The 17968-nt window shown below is 39.9% G+C and overlaps 1 protein-coding gene across 1 annotated transcript in view; it reads right to left on the bottom strand.

Annotated features, from left to right (window-relative positions):
* The window catches only part of LOC124605701 (lysosomal alpha-glucosidase-like), a 130351-nt gene extending 113603 nt beyond the window's left edge, over positions 1 to 16748 (bottom strand). Inside the window, exons 1-2 of the mRNA XM_047137562.1 lie at positions 15865 to 16748; positions 13102 to 13244 (exon numbers count right to left, since the gene is read on the bottom strand). Of these exons, the coding sequence (XP_046993518.1) occupies positions 13102 to 13244; positions 15865 to 16584 (863 nt within the window). The 5' untranslated portion in view covers positions 16585 to 16748. The remainder of the gene's footprint in view (positions 1 to 13101; positions 13245 to 15864) is intronic.
* Positions 16749 to 17968: the final 1220 nt, after the last annotated feature.

The raw sequence follows: 17968 nt of genomic DNA, 5'->3' as shown, positions 1-17968 counted from the left end.
AAGTTTAGACGGTGTTTCTCGTGGACTTCACTGCACCCCTGTTGCTCTGCTTGCAACTGGCTTACTACATTTCCATAAGACATTGTACAGCGTTCCCATTTTCGTAACCAGCAGCTCACTCCAGGAATACAGTTTGAGATATTGTCCTGAATGAAAAAGGAGGATAAGTAATTATAGTTTTAATAATACAGTTTTCAATACCTTTTATGTGTAAGATTATTTAGTGACCATCTGTAACATAATCTTGACCTGAGTGCTTTTCAATGTAATCTTACTTCTTCAAACCTGTAAACCTAGACTTGTTTGTTATGTTTTGCATGTCTGGATAAAGTAACTGCGGAAAACATTTCATGTTAAATTATTTATTTGAAATGTTATTATACTTTTATAAATTTTGTGGATCCACACTCTAAATGAATTATCCTATTAATAAATACAAAGCTTGAGTGGAGTTAAACCATAGTCTATATTAACTTTGACAATTGCAAGATTGATCACAGTGGCACTCTTTTTATGTGTTTACCCCAGCCAACCACTTCCTTGCCTCTTGTAAGTTAAATCCTTACTGTTTCACTGGTAGCAGAGCATATTTTGTTTGGGATTTTTGTGCCACTATTGATGGTGTTATGGTCATAGCCAAATACTGTTTTGTCTTGCACTATTTTAGACATGGCAGGCAGGGAAGTTTGACTGTGACTGGTAGTCATAACAGCGGTTGCCATTTCGAGTCATAACAGCAGCTGTCTCGCCCTTTCAAATATTTACTTTTTGCTGAATTCATTCAAAATCATGAAAGTGTACATGATCAATTCCTTAACAATGTAGGAACAGATAGATTGCTACTTACCATAAAATGGTCACGTTAAGCTGTAGACAAGCACACTTAAAACACACATACATAGAGCTTCCAGCCACAGCCTTCATCAGTAAAGAGAGACACACACACCATTCACACACACAAACAAGCACACTTCACGCACATGACCACCAACTCCAGCATCTCGGGTTGGAATGCAACTATCACGTGGGACGCAAGCAGCAATCTAGAGGGGGTGGGGAAGAGGAAGGGATAGCAGTGCATGGGTAGGGAGAGAGACAAACGGTGTCTGGTGGAGTGTGCAGGGACCAGAATGGCAACAGATGCAGTGTCAGGAAGTTTTGGGACAGGGAGTTGAGGAAAAAGGAGAGGAATGGGGAAAGACAGGAGGATGCATTCACAGAGGGCTGCAAATAAACAAGATGGGAGATGAGAATGGGGAGGAGATGATAGGACAAAGGGAGTGGAAACTGTTGTGTTGAGTGGATGGTGTGGGAACAGTTTGTTACCATAGATTGAGGCTGGGATGATTACGGGAGCAGAGAATGTATTGTATTGATAACTCCCTTCTGCAGTGTTCAGAAAAGCTGGTGGTAGAGGGAAGGATCCAGATGGCTCCAGCACTGAGGCAGCCATTGAAATCAAGTGTGTTATGTTCAGCTGCATGTTGTGCCATGGGATGGTCTACTTTGCTCTTGGCCACAGTTTGGTGGTGGTGGCTGTTCATCCTCATTCATTGTGATATCTTCATGATCTGGACTCAGGGCCAAGACATCCTATCTTCGTTCCTTCACAACCTCAACACCTTCTCTCCCACCCACTTCACATCGTCCTTCTCAAGGCAGCGTGCCACCTTCCTAAACGTTGACCTCCTCCTCTCTGATGGTTCTGTCCACACCTCTGTCCACATTAAACCCACCAACACCAACAGTACCTGAATTTTGACTGCTGTCATTCCTTTCACACTAAAAAATTCATCCCATACAGCCTGGACACCTGGGGACAGCATATCTGCAATGACGAAAACTACCTTGCTCAGTATGCTGAGGGTCTCAACAAGGCCTTCACAGACAGGCACTATCCTCCCAACCTCACCCGCAAACAGGTCTCCCATGCCATTTCCCCTGACACCTGGAATCCTCCCACCACCCCTAAGAACCACCCACAAAGGAGTGTCCCCTTCATCGCCCAGTACCACCCCGGACTAGAACAACTGAAACACATCCTTTGCCAGGGCTTTGATTACCTATCATTATGCCCTGGAATGAGGGACATCCTACCCCTCATGAAGTGGTTTTTCATCACCCACCCAACCTCCATAACATCCTAGTCCTCCCAGTCCACCCCTATGCCACACCAAATCCCAAAACCATGCCACAAGGATTATATCTCTGTGGAAGACCCAGGTGCAAAACCTACCCAATCCACCTTCCCAGCACTTCCTATTCCGGTCCAGTCATTGGTTTATCCTACCACATCAGGGTCTGGGCCACCTGTGAAAGCAGTCATATCACTTACCAGCTCTGCTGCAATCACTGAACAGCTTTTTGTATTGGTATGACTACCAACGAGCAGTTCTCCAGGATGAACAGCCACCACCAAACTGTAGACGACCCCGTGTCACAACATGCAGCTGAACATGAAACACTTGATTTCAATGGCTGCTTCGCTACCAGAGCCATCTGGATGCTTCCCTCCACCACCAGATTTTCTGAACAGTGCAGATGAGTGTTATCCTTGCAATACATTTTCTGCTCCGGTAGTTATCCCAGCCTCAACCTACAGAAACACACTTTCACCACACCCTCCACCCAAGTTTCCACCCCCTCTGTCCTGTTATCTCCTCCCCATTCTCACCTCCCATCTTATTTGTGGCCCTCTGCCAATGTAGCTGTACATCTTTCCCCATTCCTCTCCTTTTATCCCATCTCCCTGTCCCAAAACTTTCTGACGCTGTGTCTGTTGGCATTCTAGCCCCTGCACACTCTACCAGACACTGTTCGCCTCTCTCCCCACCCACACACTGCTATCCCCTCCCCCTCCCCACCCCCTCCACATTTCTGCTTGTATCCCATGTGGTAGTTGCATTTCAGCCTGAGGTGCTGGGGTTGGTGGTCTAGTGTGTATGGTGTGCTTGCTTGTGTGTGTGAATGGTGTGTGTGTGTGTGTGTGTGTGTGTGTCTTTACTGATGAGGCTGTGGCCAAAAGCTCTGTGTATGTGTCTTTTAAGTGTGCCTGTCTGCAACTTGACGTGTCTTCTTTACAGTACGTAGCAATCTGTCTTTTCCTACATTGTTGATATTCCTACCTGGAGTTTCCATTGTTTGATCAATTACTTATCTGTGTGAACTGGTATGTTGTATATGATACATTTCATATATCCCAGAGAGCAAAATTAAGGCTGAAAGAAAATTGCTGAGTAATATATTGAACCTAGTAACCTGAACATGTGATACGTAAGCTCAAAATTCATACAGTGACAACGATGTTTTGAGACAGAGCATACCTCCAGTAACCACTCTTACTGATTGCACCATTTATATATCAACGCACATTGGCCAGTAGTCTTACTGATACATGGATTAGACTTTGTTGTAGTACTTGTACTGCCAAACTCTACATGGTAAAACTGAAACACAAGTATTTGACTCTACAACAGTACATCATTAAAAATTAAAAAAAAAAAAAAAAAATCCATTAAAGCTGGAATATAAGAAGTAACTATAACAATATTAAAGCATAGCTGCTACTCACTATATAGCAGAGATGTTGAGTCGCAGATAGGCACTACAAAAAGACTGTCACAAAATACGCTTTCAGCCAACAAAGCCTTTGTCAAAAATACACACAAAGAGTTGCATTTGTATGTGTGTGTGTGTGTGTGTGTGTGTGTGTGTGTGTGTGTGTGTGGTCTATTTTTGATAAAGGCCTTGTTGGCAAAAGATTATTTTGTGACAGTCTTTTCATTGTGCCTATCTGCGACTCAGCACCTCCGCTATATGGTGAGTAGCAACTATCCTTTTCGTAATATTGTTACATTCCATCCTGGACTTTCCATTGTTTGAAACGTAACTATAATTCATTTCCAACGGGTGGAGAGGCAATAGTGACAAGTCCATTTGCTGGCTGACTTTACTAGAAACTGTTTCAAATCAGCTGAACCACTGCAATCCATGCAGGTCTGTGAGTTAGGTCAGAATGATTGTTTTCGTAAATAAAGTTTCACATATTCAGCAATTTGGCACTTTTGAACATATACAGACATATTCTACAGTCCTCTCTGAAGAATAGGGCAAAGGATACTTTCAATTATATCACATGTTAGGTCATCTTCTTCTTCCATTTGTGTAGGGAGTGCAGTAAGAGTGATTGCTGAAAAGCGTCTGTGCATGCCGTAACCAATTCAGTCTTCTTTTCCTCAAGATCCCTAGGGGAGCGATACATAAGGCAGTAACATATTCATAGATACTTTACTTAACACTGGTCCTTGAAAATTTGTAGATGGGTTTCTGCAGGTTAGTTGGTGTACATTTCCTAGAATTTGCCAGTTCAGGTTTCTCAGCATCTCCATGATGATCTCCCATAGGTCAGACAATCATGTAAAAATTCATACTACCCTTCTTGGTAAACATTCTATATCCCCCTGAGAGTCCTATTTGGTGTGAATCCCACAAACTTCAGAAATATTCTAGGATGGCTCACATAAGTGTCTTGTCATAAGCAGTCACTTTTATGAACTTAATTTTTCCCAGTATCCCATCTAAGTGTATTACCTACTCTACCTAAGTCTGAGCTTATGTGATCATTCCTTTTTATAACCCTGAAAATTGTTAAAACCAGATATTTGTACGAGTAACTGATACAATTGTGACTTGTTCATACTGTAACCATAAAATACTATTTTTTTGGAAGAATAAACCACCATTTGGCTGCATATTACTGTATTTTTTTTCCTGCACACACTATGTTTTGGCCTTTGCGCCATTATCGAGTATGATGCTAAAAGTTTTTAGACTATTAACACGTCATATCTGGTACTCAGCCCAAAGCAAGTAAACAAGACTAGAGCTTGTCTTTAAGATGTAACTATTAAATAAATATACATATATATAATTAAATACATGATAAATCTTTAATAGTTACATTTTAAAGGCATGTGCTAGTCTCATTTACCTGCTTTGGGCTGAGTACCAGATATGACACATTAATGGTCTAAGGACTTTTAGCATTGTACTCTATAATGGCATAAAAGCTGAAATCTAAGTAGTACAGATGAAAAATACATTAATATACAGTCAAATGGCAGTTTATTCTTTCAAAAATAGTGCATGACTGTGGCCAAGCATAAAGGAGACTTCATATAATGTTAAATTTTTGTTTTGTTTAGTGAAGTACATAGTTTACATTTCTGAATATTTAAGTAAGTTATCAGTCCTTGCAATGATCTGAAATCTTATTTAAATCTGACTGAATTCTGGGCAACTTTCGTTGGACAGTACTTCATTATAGATAATTGCATCACCTGCAAAAAGTCTGAGATTTCTATTAATATTGTCAGCCAAGTCATTAAAATACAATATAAAGAACATGGATCTCAACAAAATTCCCTGGGGCACCCCCCCCCCCCAAAATAAATTACTTCTATATCTCTCGAATGACTCTCCATCCAAGATAACATGCTGCACTCTCCTTATCAAGAAGTCTGCAATCAAACCACAAATCTGATTTGATAACACATACATCATATTTCTGTTAACAAGTTTGGTGTGGCACCAAGTTAAATGTTTTTTAAATGTCAAGAAACACTGCATTTATCTGATTACCTTGATGCACATGATATCATGTAAGAAAAGCTCCATATGGATTCCCACGAAAAAATCATTGCATACAAGATGTGATGTTACAGGTATGACTCAGTGCTACTCTCGTCTGTTGAAGTGTATTCAACCCTGTAAGGCTACTGTACCCTACATCTATTTGAACCTGCTTACTGCAGTAAGATAGTCTCCTTCTACAGTTTTTACCCCCTCCCCCCAACGCTTCCCTCCACTACCAAATTAGCTACTCCTTTATGCTTTAAAGCAGGGTGGCCAAGAATTCAGTTCATGAACCATGCCCTGGTCCACGTGTCATAACATACAGCCAGTTGCACACTTCCCCTACTGCTATGCCATCCTGTCTTTGTGGAAGGAGGGGGAAACTGTGAACATACCATATTTAGATGGCAATGCAGTCACACTGCATATGACTTGGTTTCATATTGCATATTTCTCAATAACATATATCACAAACAAAACAAATTTTCAGTATTATTTATTTTTGGTACACTGAAGACATAATATAATTTTTATCTAGTAGAAACTGTCAGCATATGGGCAGATGCAGACAACTTCAGAGACTTTCACACTCAGGTTGCCAAGTAATCGTGACTTATTTGATTTCATAGCCAAAAAAGAGTCTTTCACATAGGTTGACCAAAATATTTTAGCACTTTTGCAACCTTGTTAAGGAGACACGGAAACTGCAAGAGGAAAAAAAGTAGACACCTGGGCAGTTTTAATGCAGATCAATCAGTTAACAGAACAGTGGTTCTTTCAACTTAAACAGGAAATAGTCTCTAAAACAGCTCAAAAACAAATGTAAGACTGACAGTGACCTCAAAAAGTTTAGGAAACTAACCTTGCAACTCTTTCAAAGCCACAATGAATTCTTCAAGCCTTGCGATTTCTTTAATGAAAGTGAGCTTGGGAACTTGACTGTTGTCACAATTTTTCCATTCTGCATTGCAATTTTCTTTTTAAACACATCCTCATAAAAATAGAAATAACTCATTTCTCATCTTGTAGTGTCTTACTATAGACAGTGTGCAGTCAAGTCCACTTAAAATGTGAGGTCTGCAATCTGTTCCAGGCGTTCTAATTTTCGTTCCTGCACTCCATTTCTTCTTAATAAATTCAACAAAAGCAGATTTTAAATTTTAAAAAAATCATTCCAGGCATGCCCTTTGACTTAACCATTGTACTTTGCAGTACTATATAAAATCTCCATACTCTTCATGCAATTCCACCAGTGGAATAACGCATGGGGCTTAAGAAATTTTACTATTTGTACCACCTATTTCTACACGTGCTGCATCCCTGCAAGTTTAGCACAAAGTGCTCCCCGATGAATCCTGTCTGTCTATCACTGGAATGTTATGCTCTTTCATTGTCAGCTAAATCTTTTAAATTCTTTCTGCATGGTATTGTAATGTCATTTCATAGCACATTTGCAATACTTGTTGATTATGTGGCTGCAAAATAGGTATTGAGAATTCTCATGCCTCTCTTCTCTCATTCCCATTCATTTTACAGGACTGTGACGACAAGTTGCTAGACTATCTCTTTTTGTGCAAACAGCCACTGGGCCAGTGAACGTCCTCCATACCACACACAAATAGCAAAGGATAAACAGCACTTGACACCATGATTCTGCTGAACTGACAAAAGTTGTGCAAGTCAAAAAATGCCATACTGTAATACTAAATGGTATGTCACACTGTGCCAGGCAGTTCCAAGAATGGTTTAGCAAACCTGAGACAGGTTGAGCCTTGGTCTGCAGGCAGCCCGCCCATCTGGCTACCAAGGGGTTCGACCCACCATGGCCAGCTCTGCCTTAGAGCGTGTTCCATCAACCAATCCCTTTTTTTAGTTACATTGTGCCATAAACTTCTTATCTAACATACCCAATTAATCTTCAACATTCTTCTGACGTACTACGAGGGTGGTTTGGAAAGTTCTCGGAATGGAATACAAAAAAAGTACTTACATCACTGAAACATTTTTTTTATTTTTCAATGTAGTCTCCTTGCAGATTAATGCACTTAGTCTAAAGATGTTCCAGTGCCTTGATCCCACCTCGAAAATGAGTTTACTCCACACCTGCAACATAGTGGTCAACTCCGGCTATCAATTCTTCATTTGAAGTGAACCTTTGACCACCAAGAAAAATTTTCAGTTTTGGGAAGAGATGGAAGCTGATGGAGCCATATCAGGTGAACAAGGTAGGTGTGGCAACAATTCATACCTTAGTTCATGTAATTTTGCCACGGTGATGGCACATGTGGGCGGGCGTGCATTGTCTTGATGGAAGATCACTTTCTTCCTTGCTAAACCTGTCCTTTTTTCACGTATCTTTTGTTGCAAATTGTCCAGGAGGTTAGCATAGTATTCTCCAGTAATTGTTTGCCGAGTAGGGAGATAATCTACAAACAGAATCCCCTTCGCATCCCAGAACACTGATGCCATGACCTTTCCCACCAAAGGAATTGTCTTTGCTCTCTTTGGTGGCAGATAATCAGCAAGTTTCCACTGCTTTGACTATCGGTTTGTCTCTGGGGTATAGTAGTGCACCCAAGTTTCATCTGTGGTCACAAACTGGTGCAAAAATCTTGTTCGTTTCTCCTAAAATGGGCCAAACACTTTTCCAATATGTCCATTCTCATGCGTTTTTAATCCAGCATCGACAGTCGCAGCACCCATCTTGTAGATAATTTTTTTTTTTTCATTTCTAATTCTTCAGTTAAAATGTGATATACCCTTTCAGATGACATCTGGCAAACATGAGCAATTTCACGCACTTTCAATCGGTGATCATCCATGACCATTTTGTTCACTTCTGCAGTGATTCCTGGGTTTAGTGACACATCTCAACAATCACTCCGCGGATCATGATCTAAGCTCTTCCGACCAAATTTAAATTCATTTTTCCACTTAGTAACAGTTGAATACGAAGGAGCAGAGTCCCCCAGTGTATTCTGGAAATCGGCATGAAGGTCCTTTGCTTTCATACCTTTCCTTACGAAATACTCGATTTTTTTGCATCTTTGCAAATACTACACGGGAACAACAGAGCCACGTCACCGCCACAGCTCTCTTCCGAGAGCACTGACACGGGAAGTGTTTACATGCAACAGTCCAATGAATATCACGCGAACAACTTGTTGCGCTAGTGCTGACCTCTCGTGGTGATTCCGAGAACTTTTGAAACCGCCCTTGTACATTTCCAAATTTTCTATTAACAATATTAATATTGTTCAAATTATTTTCTCCAGTGACAGACCATTGGGTAGGTGTGAAAGTATCATGGACACTAAGTTATGTATAATGGAGAAAAATTCATTTTCTGTACAGCCCCTTTTGTACTTGGTGCTAAATCACAGGAAACCTAAATCAGGATGGCTGGACATGGGTTTGAACTGTCATCCTCACAAGTGCAAGTGTAGTGTGCTAACCACATTGTCTAGTACTGGGCTGGAGCCAATTAGTTGTCAGTTATATTCGAGCACACTGACTGTAGGGAGTCACTTGTGCGAATGAAGTAGAACAGGTAGTCATAACTTTTATTGCACAGTGAATACGCCTGTCGAATAAAATGTTCTCGGGCCCCCCAGCTGCATCAAGTGTTTAAAATACTATGAGCTTTTCACCGAGCTCTCCTTGGCTATTTTCAAGTGGAACAACTGCCGACGGGCACCTCGTGCGCATTCTTAGAATTTGTTGTTGTTATTGTTCTGGTCTTCAGTCTGCAGACTGGTTTGATGAAGTTCTTCAAATTAGTCTATCCTGTGCAAGCCCCCTCATCTCCAGATAACAACTGTGACCTACTCTTTCTGAATCTGCTTACCGTACTTAAACGTTGGTCTCCTCTTACCATTTTTACCCCTGATACTTCCCTACATCATCAAATTGAAGATTCCTTGATATGTCAGGGTGTGTCCTATAAATTTCTCTCTTCTTTTAGTCAAACTGTGCCATAAATTTTCTTATGCAATTTGATTCAGTATTTCATCATTATTTACTCAATCTGTCCATCTAATCTTTAGTACCACATTTCAAAAGCTTTTATTCTCTTCTTGTCCAACTGCTCATTGCTCTAGTTTCACTTCTGTACAAGGCTACACTTCAGAAAAATACCTCCAGTAAATACTTCCTAACATGTAGATCAATATTAGGTGTCAACAAATTCCTCTTTTTCAGGAATTCTTTTCTTGATATAGCTAGTCTGTGTTTTATATCTTATCTGCTTCAGCCATCAACAGTTATTTTGCAGTCCAAATAGCAAATCTGCTCTACTACTTTTAGCAACCAAATTCCTAATCTGACTGACTCAGCATTGTCTGATTTAATATGACTACTTTCCATTGCCCTTGCTTTACTTTTGTTGACGTTCATCTTATAACCTCCATTAAATATGCTATCCATTACATTTAACTACTCTTCCAAGTCATTCAAAATTTCTCTTAGGTTTCCCGCACAGTTTGTATAATGTTGGGGATAAGCTACATATAACCTTGTCTCACTACCTTCTCAATCACTGCTTCTTTGACTCCTGTAACTACATTCTGGTTTCTTAATAAGCTGTAAATATTCTTTTGCCCTCTGTATTTTATCCCTGCTATCTTCAGAACTTCAAAGTGTATTCCAGTCGACACTGTGCCCTGCTTGTACAGTGAAATGTGTAGTGCACTAGCTTACAAGAAAGGGAGCTATAGCAGACCCAGGTGGAATCTGCATGGCTTATTAATGATTGTGGGGTGGTACACCTGTCAGCTTGAGTGTGATTTTTAGACAGTTTCCCACGCTCATTTAGGCAAATGCTGTGCTGGACCTCAAACTCTGCTTCAGAGAATACATTACACAAACAGTTAAAATACGATAATACACAGAACAACCTACCACAATCTGTAGGCAGATGAAGCACACAAATTACCTCCCTTAAGATATCTTGATGACTGTAGTGTCAGGAAGGGCATCCGGCCACAAAGTTGAATACTAATTTAAATTTGCAGATCCTGAAAAAGTGGACCTCATACTAGATGGATAAATGCTAGGGAAAAGAAGAAGGAGAAGATCCCAGTAAAAACTGTCAACATTCTTTCAATACAATCATTAACTGGTTAACAAGTTTAACAGAATAATGGCTTTAACTTGCAATCCAATAAAAGTGCCACATCTAAGACATAGTATCTATCACAAAGAGGAATTTAGGGAATTAAAGGACTACCTCAATGAGGGAGTTGTTTGTCACAGACATAAAATCAGGATGATACCCTTCACTGATGACACAGCAGTACTCACCATACGTGAACAGGATTAGACTTAGGTACTTAACGAAACAGACTGTATATTAACTGATGCCAACTGTATTACTTAAGAAGTGGAATAGACAAAAACAGACATAGTGCCAGGTACTGCACAAGACATAAAGGACTACCTACAAAAATAAGCAGCTGCTGACTTCGAATTATATGAGTCCTGAGATCAGAAAATGTTTATGAAAAGCTATATGTAGCGTGCAGCTCTGTACAGGCACAAAACTGTGGACGATGGAAAAACAGGAATGAAATGCATTTAAAATATAATGTAACAGCGGGCTGCGGCAAGTTAGTGAGTAAAAAATTCATAATACAGAACATAATTAACTCAGGGAATAGACCAGCTGGGCACATATTATGACACGAATCTGTGTTACAAAATGTAGTTAAAGGGGCTATGGAATAGGCAGGTCTCGGTAGACTGTCAATGATGTGGGATGCAGCAGAAATGCTGAAATGAAGAAGATAGCTGGCAAGTCACAGGGCTGGGTACCAGCACTGAAACAGCCTTAGAGATGAAACTTCCTGGCAGATTAAAACTGTGTGCCCGAGCGAGACTCGAACTCGGGACCTTTGCCTTTCGCGGGCAAGTGCTCTACCAACTGAGCTACCGAAGCACGACTCACGCCCGGTACTCACAGCTTTACTTCTGCCAGTACCTCGTCTCCTACCTTCCAAACTTTACAGAAGCTCTCCTGCGAACCTTAGAGATGATGATTGAATGTACAGATGCACCACAACATCTGGAAGATTTTAGCTCAAGTGAGAGGCCTGTGAGCTAGGATTATGGTGGGGCATCTTCAAGAGGATGGTGTATGACAGAACTAGGCCTTGGAACTGAAGGAATAGATACTGCTGACCATAAAAAGGACATGCATTAACATAGCACAATTTTTTTTTTACCACCTTAGCCATTTTCCTGGACAGCATCATGCAATGTTAAGAACAGTCAATCAAAAGGTTTCCTGCTGCTTATGTGATGGAGTTTGGAGACTGCAAGAAGCTTCTCAATCTCTCTGATATTGGCCCTCCGCAAGAAATGATGCTCTTCTAGCCCTGGCACAGCTTTGGGTAGGGATTTTCAGTTTTCCAAAGCAAGACCTTTATAAGACACTGCCTAATGAATTTTCCTGTTTCCAAACTTTCCCTGCCAGGAAGCAACTAGGGAAGGTCTCCACATCCCATTTACATTCCTGAGGGTGCCCACCACATCTTGGCCTCCCATTGAACACTTAGCTCTCAGAGTCCACCTGATGAACAATCAGCAATGTACACCATATTACTGTTTCTCCACACGCCATACATAAAAACAAGTGAATTTCACAGAGACAGTGGGAGGAGTTATAGATAAATTACGTGTGATGAGAAGAGGTGCTGTGTTTTCAGCATTGAAATGGAAAATAATTGGTAATGTCTGAAACATACAGCATATCCTGTGGTTGTGGTAATATTGGGACATGAGATCTTATTTTAAACTGCTGCCATCAAAGTGGACAGGCTTAGCAGTTGTGAAGTAGCTGCCACACATTGCTTACTTTAGTTCTATTCATACACTGCACAGCCTCAGTTTGTGACTAGGCTGGAACACAAGGTAAATGCTTTTGATCATATTTTACACTTATGCAGTACTTTCTATAGTTCGCTCACCACCATTTTTTTCTCTTCAATGACATTGCAATTTTGAAATGAAGATGTAGGGACATGAGAGTTCAGGCATCTAATTCTGGGTTTCATAGTTCTGCAAAAACTACTAAATATTACTGGTCATGGCTTTCTTTTCCAAATACGTTGTGTGTAGGTCTTTGTACTGTGAGTGGAAGAAGAGAGATTAGTTTCAATTCCCCACTACAAAGCACGGTGTATGCAGACTATTCTGTGATTGGTAGCTTAATAGAAGCTGTTAAAACAACCCTTCGCTTTCCCTCACAGCTGAAGGGGAGTGTTGCCAACATTATTCCATAAAATAACCAAGTATTAGCACAGTCCCTATTCATAAATTTTCCCCCAATCGACTGCTAATTCACATCACTTTACACATTTGATGATCAGAAAATCGGACAGGTAAAAGTCACAGATATGCGAATCAGGACCACTTCTCCTCAAGAACAAAAAGCAAGCAACAGAATGGTTATAAACGTTGCATAATTACAATGTTCTGTTGGTCCACTTGTGCAACACATCAATGGTGGCTCCATTAAACTGCAGCCTGTAGTTTGGCTCAACAGACAGCAATTCTTCTGCAGGAACTTCTGGCACTGGTGGTTCATACCGAATATTGTTAGGATCAGAAACCTGAAATTCAAATTTCATGTAAGACATTTGGCTAAAAAATAACTGCATACTTTCCACATAAAGAACCAAGTTTTCAATATAAATGTTGCTTCTAAAAATTCTGCATCTTTGTAGCCCAACAAATGAGTTCCACATTTAATAAGACTGATAGTGATGGCATTTCATTTATAATGGAAGTCAAACACATTACTACATTATATCTATGGAAGTAAGAAATGCTTGAAAATTTAATATAATATGTGTAGATGACAGTCTACTCGCCAAATGGTAGTAGGAGAAAAAACATACAGAAGATATGGAAATGGGCAAGCTTTGGGAGCAGGTGGCTCCTTCTTCTGGCAGAATGGAAAGGAAGAGGGATGTAGGAAAAGAAATGGCGATGTTTAGGAAACAGGGACAGATACGGAATTGTTGTTGTTGTTGTGGTCTTCAGTCCTGAGACTGGTTTGATGCAACTCTCCATGATACTCTATCCTGTGCAAGCTTTTTCATCTCCCAGTACCTACTGCAACCTACATCCTTCTGAATCTGCTTAGTGTATTCATCTCTTGGTCTCCCTCTATGATTTTTACCCTCCACGCTGCCCTCCAATACTAAATTGGTGATCCCTTGATGCCTCAGAACATGTCCTACCAACCGATCCCTTCTTCTGGTCAAGTTGTGCCACAAACTTCTCTTCTCCCCAATCCTATTCAATACTTCCTCATTAGTTATGTGATCTACCCATCTAATCTTCAGCATTCTTCTGTAGCACCACATTTCGAAAGCTTCTATTCTCTTCTTGTCCAAACTATTTATCGTCCATGTTTCACTTCCATACATGGCTACACTCCATACGAATACTTTCAGAAATGACTTCCTGACACTTAAATCAATACTGGATGTTAACAAATTTCTCTTCTTCAGAAACGCTTTCCTTGCCATTGCCAGCCTACATTTTATATCCTCTCTACTTCGACCATCATCAGTTATTTTGCTCCCCAAATAGCAAAACTCCTTTACTGCTTTAAGTGCCTCATTTCCTAATCTAATTCCCTCAGCATCACCCGACTTAATTCGACTACATTCCATTATCCTTGTTTTGCTTTTGTTGATGTTCATCTTATATCCTCCTTTCAAGACACGGAATTACAAGCTCAAAAGCTTTCTGTTTTCTCATTAAAAATATTTTAATTTCTTTGTGAACCCATTATGTATACCTGTCTTCATGACTAACATCACAAAGATATGTCTAATGCAATTTTTAACTGCTTTTTTTGTCTTTTCCTCTCTCTTTCCCTCCTTGTAGCCCCCTACTTTTACATATATACTCTGCATGTCCCACTGTACCAGTTATTAGGGTTTCTTCCCATTCCATCCACATACAGAGTGCAGGAAGAATGATTGCTTCTGTGCATGCAGTAATTATCCTAATCTTAGCCTCACAATCTCTATGTGAGCACTCCACAGGGGATTGTAGTATATTCCTAGAGTCATCATTTAAAGAGAGTTCTTAAAAAGCTTTGTTAGTACTCTTTCTAGTGATAGTTTATGTCTATTGTCCAGAGTCTGCCAGTTGAGTTCTTTCAACATCCCAGTGACTATCTCCCACGAATCAAACAAACTAGTGACCACTTGTACTGCTCTTCTTTGTGTATGCTCAATACCCCCTGTTAGTCTTATTTGGTACGGGTGTTACACACTTGATCAATATTCTAGAAACAGTTACAGGAGTGATTTGTCAGTAATCTCCTTTGTAGACTGATTAAACTTCCCCAGTATTCTACCAATAAACTGAAGTCTATTGCCTGCTTTACTCACATTTGAGCCTATGTAATCATTCCATCTCATATCCCTACAAAGGGTCCCACACAGATATTTGTATAAGTAGGCCATTTGCAACAGTGACTCACTGATATTAGGCCTATACTCATAGGACACTACGTTTCTTCATTTTATGAAGTGCACAATTTTACACTTCTGAACATTTAAAGCAAGTTGCCAATCATTGCACCACTTCGAAATCTTATCAAAATCTGACTGAATATTTGTGCAGCTTCTTTCAGATAGTACTTCATTGTAGATGACTGCATCATCTGCAAAAAGTCTGAGGTTACAATTAATGTTGTCTGCAAGGTCATTAATACATAACATGAACAGAAGGGTACCAATAGACTTCCCTGGGGCACACCTGAAGTTACTTCTACATCTGACGATGACTCTCCATCCAAGATAACATGCACACATTTCACTTGATACCCTATACGATCATACTCTTGACAATAAGAGTACAAGTGGTACTGAGTCAAATGCTTTTCGGAAATAAAGAAATACTGCTTCTACCTAACTGCGTTGATCCAAAGCTCTCAGTACGTTATGTGAGAAAAGTGTGAGTTGGGTTTGAATCCATACTGGTTAACATTGAGGACATTCTGTTCAAGATAGCTCACAATGTTTGAGCTCATAATATGTTCTACTATTCCCTCCATGGATAGTGTTCAAGTTCACTTATCAGTCCTATGAGCTACCAAGACATGACACATTAAGTGAACAGCTGACTTGAAACATTATCTTCTTAATTAAAATAAACTTCAAGGGCTAGTTATAGTACTAAGATATACAATTCTTTTACAAAACATACCTTAATTCGCAACTTATTTTCTTTCCAGTGCTTTACATCAATTCGTAGAACAGGCACATCATTAGGATATGGTGATCGAAACATACGCTGTAAAAATACTACTCCTCCAGTTTGAGTTTCACTACTGTTGATTATTTTATAACTACCATAGTTTTGGGGATAAAAGCAGAATGGTATCCCCAAAGAAATACGTGTTTCGTTGATATTTCTATCAGACACGGATTTCCAGCAGCATCCCCTCTTGCGACAACCTTCTTCATTGGATCCGTCCTCTGGATAACAGTCAAACTTAAGACTGTTTTCAACTGAACATTGACTTACGGATGGAGCAGGCGGGTCCGGTAGATTCTTTGGTCTGCTTTTTGGGTGCAGAGTTTGGGCACGATGAGGCTGATAGCCTCGAATAGGAATATCAACATACGCAGGTGTTTTGCTATTTAGAATATCGAAACAGTGTAGTAAATACACTGCCGGAACAATAACGAAAATTCCAAACAGGAGCATAAAAACGAAATAAACTGCACAGTTTGACAAGTCGCATTTCCGCGAATGTCCTTCAGCGTGCGACTCTGTAGCTAAAGTATCATTGCCACATTTATTAAAATCAGCTGCTGATTCTCTACAGAACCCGGTGTCCTGGTCCGTTTGACAAATAGCTCTTGTTTCAATGTTCTGTTTTCCCCGGAACTTCCTAAAAAAATTCTTTAGTAAACCCTGCATGTTTTTTACTAGGCAACACAAGTAAGAAAAAATTATCACTTCTCCGATGTCATTTACGCTGACATAATTTCATGTAATGCCCTATGTACACCTCACATGATTGATAAACATGTAAAATATTTGTATACAATCATATGACTCCAGGCTCAGGCATACCAAACATGTACAATTGTCAATTGAGCTACAGTCACTGGTTTCGATACATATCGAAATCGAAATTAACTGTTACCAACATAGCGGTGTAGAGTTCCGTTCATACGCAACGATCTGTTTGCGCAAAAGACTGCACACATAATATCTGCGCAGATAGATCGTTGCGTATGAAGAGTATTTGTGTATAAATGAGATATGTGCAAACCAGGAAGTAGGCGTTGAAGGTTTGAGCGAAATCGCTCATATCTGTGGGTTCAAATCACATCTGCACAGACACACCGGAGCTGTGGACAGGAGATATCTGCAAATCCGGTGCTAAAACGTGTTTGAGGAAGTTATTTGTACAGTCAAGTGTTTCTCATCTGTTTGTGCAGAGTGAACTTTACAATGACAGATACCCGTCAGGCTTCTAGATAGTTCACTGCCGAGTTTATCGTAATGTGTAGGAGTTTTAGAGTCTGTTACGACGTTCGTGCCAACCGATGATGTCATTGTGTTCAGTAGTGCAGTGCTGTGTGTGTGTGTGTGTGTGTGTGTGTGTGTGTGTGTGTGTGTGTGTGTGTGTGTGTGTGTGTGTCAAACAGCTTCTGCGCCAATAATTTGTTTTATGGTCTTTTGTATTGCCCATTCTTTAACATAAGAATTTTTATATAATTTTGTTTGTTTCATGTTTTTATTTTTTATGTTTCCTTGAGTCCCAGTCTCTCAGGGATACAGTGTTACAGTGTTAACGAGCGTCTTCTGTTTCACATCTTCCTGGGTTATACCCATTTTCACAACGTTTCACCTCCGAGTTTAACGTTCGCATTCGTACTCAACTTAGAGTAACTGGTTGTCCAATCCGTTCAGCATACACTGTTAGCTAAATAAAAAATATTGTTCCATGGAATCTCCAGACTCAGTTTTGTTCACACCAAAGAAAGGTCGGTTAACTCAAATCATGCTAATCTCAACAATTGATGACCCCGACATGATCTGGGCTGAACAAGAAGGTTGAATGACTAATGTGGAATTTATATATCATGCAAGATACAGACATGCTGACAGTGTGTAGACTAGCGATCGTTTTACCTCTATTTATTTATTTATTTATTTTGATTCAATATCAACTGATTACAAAGTTTTTTTGTTCCAGTCTTCTGGATAACTCAAAGCCTTACTTAATACAGTTACATATTATTGTCTGGCTTTATTATCTACAGACCTTTTTCTAAATTTCGTTGAGAGAACA

The sequence above is a fragment of the Schistocerca americana genome, chromosome 3 (genome assembly GCF_021461395.2).
Source record: "Schistocerca americana isolate TAMUIC-IGC-003095 chromosome 3, iqSchAmer2.1, whole genome shotgun sequence".
NCBI classification, from domain to species: domain Eukaryota; kingdom Metazoa; phylum Arthropoda; class Insecta; order Orthoptera; family Acrididae; genus Schistocerca; species Schistocerca americana.
Note: the sequence above shows the minus strand (reverse complement) of the source record. Positions and strands in the feature narration are given on the sequence as shown.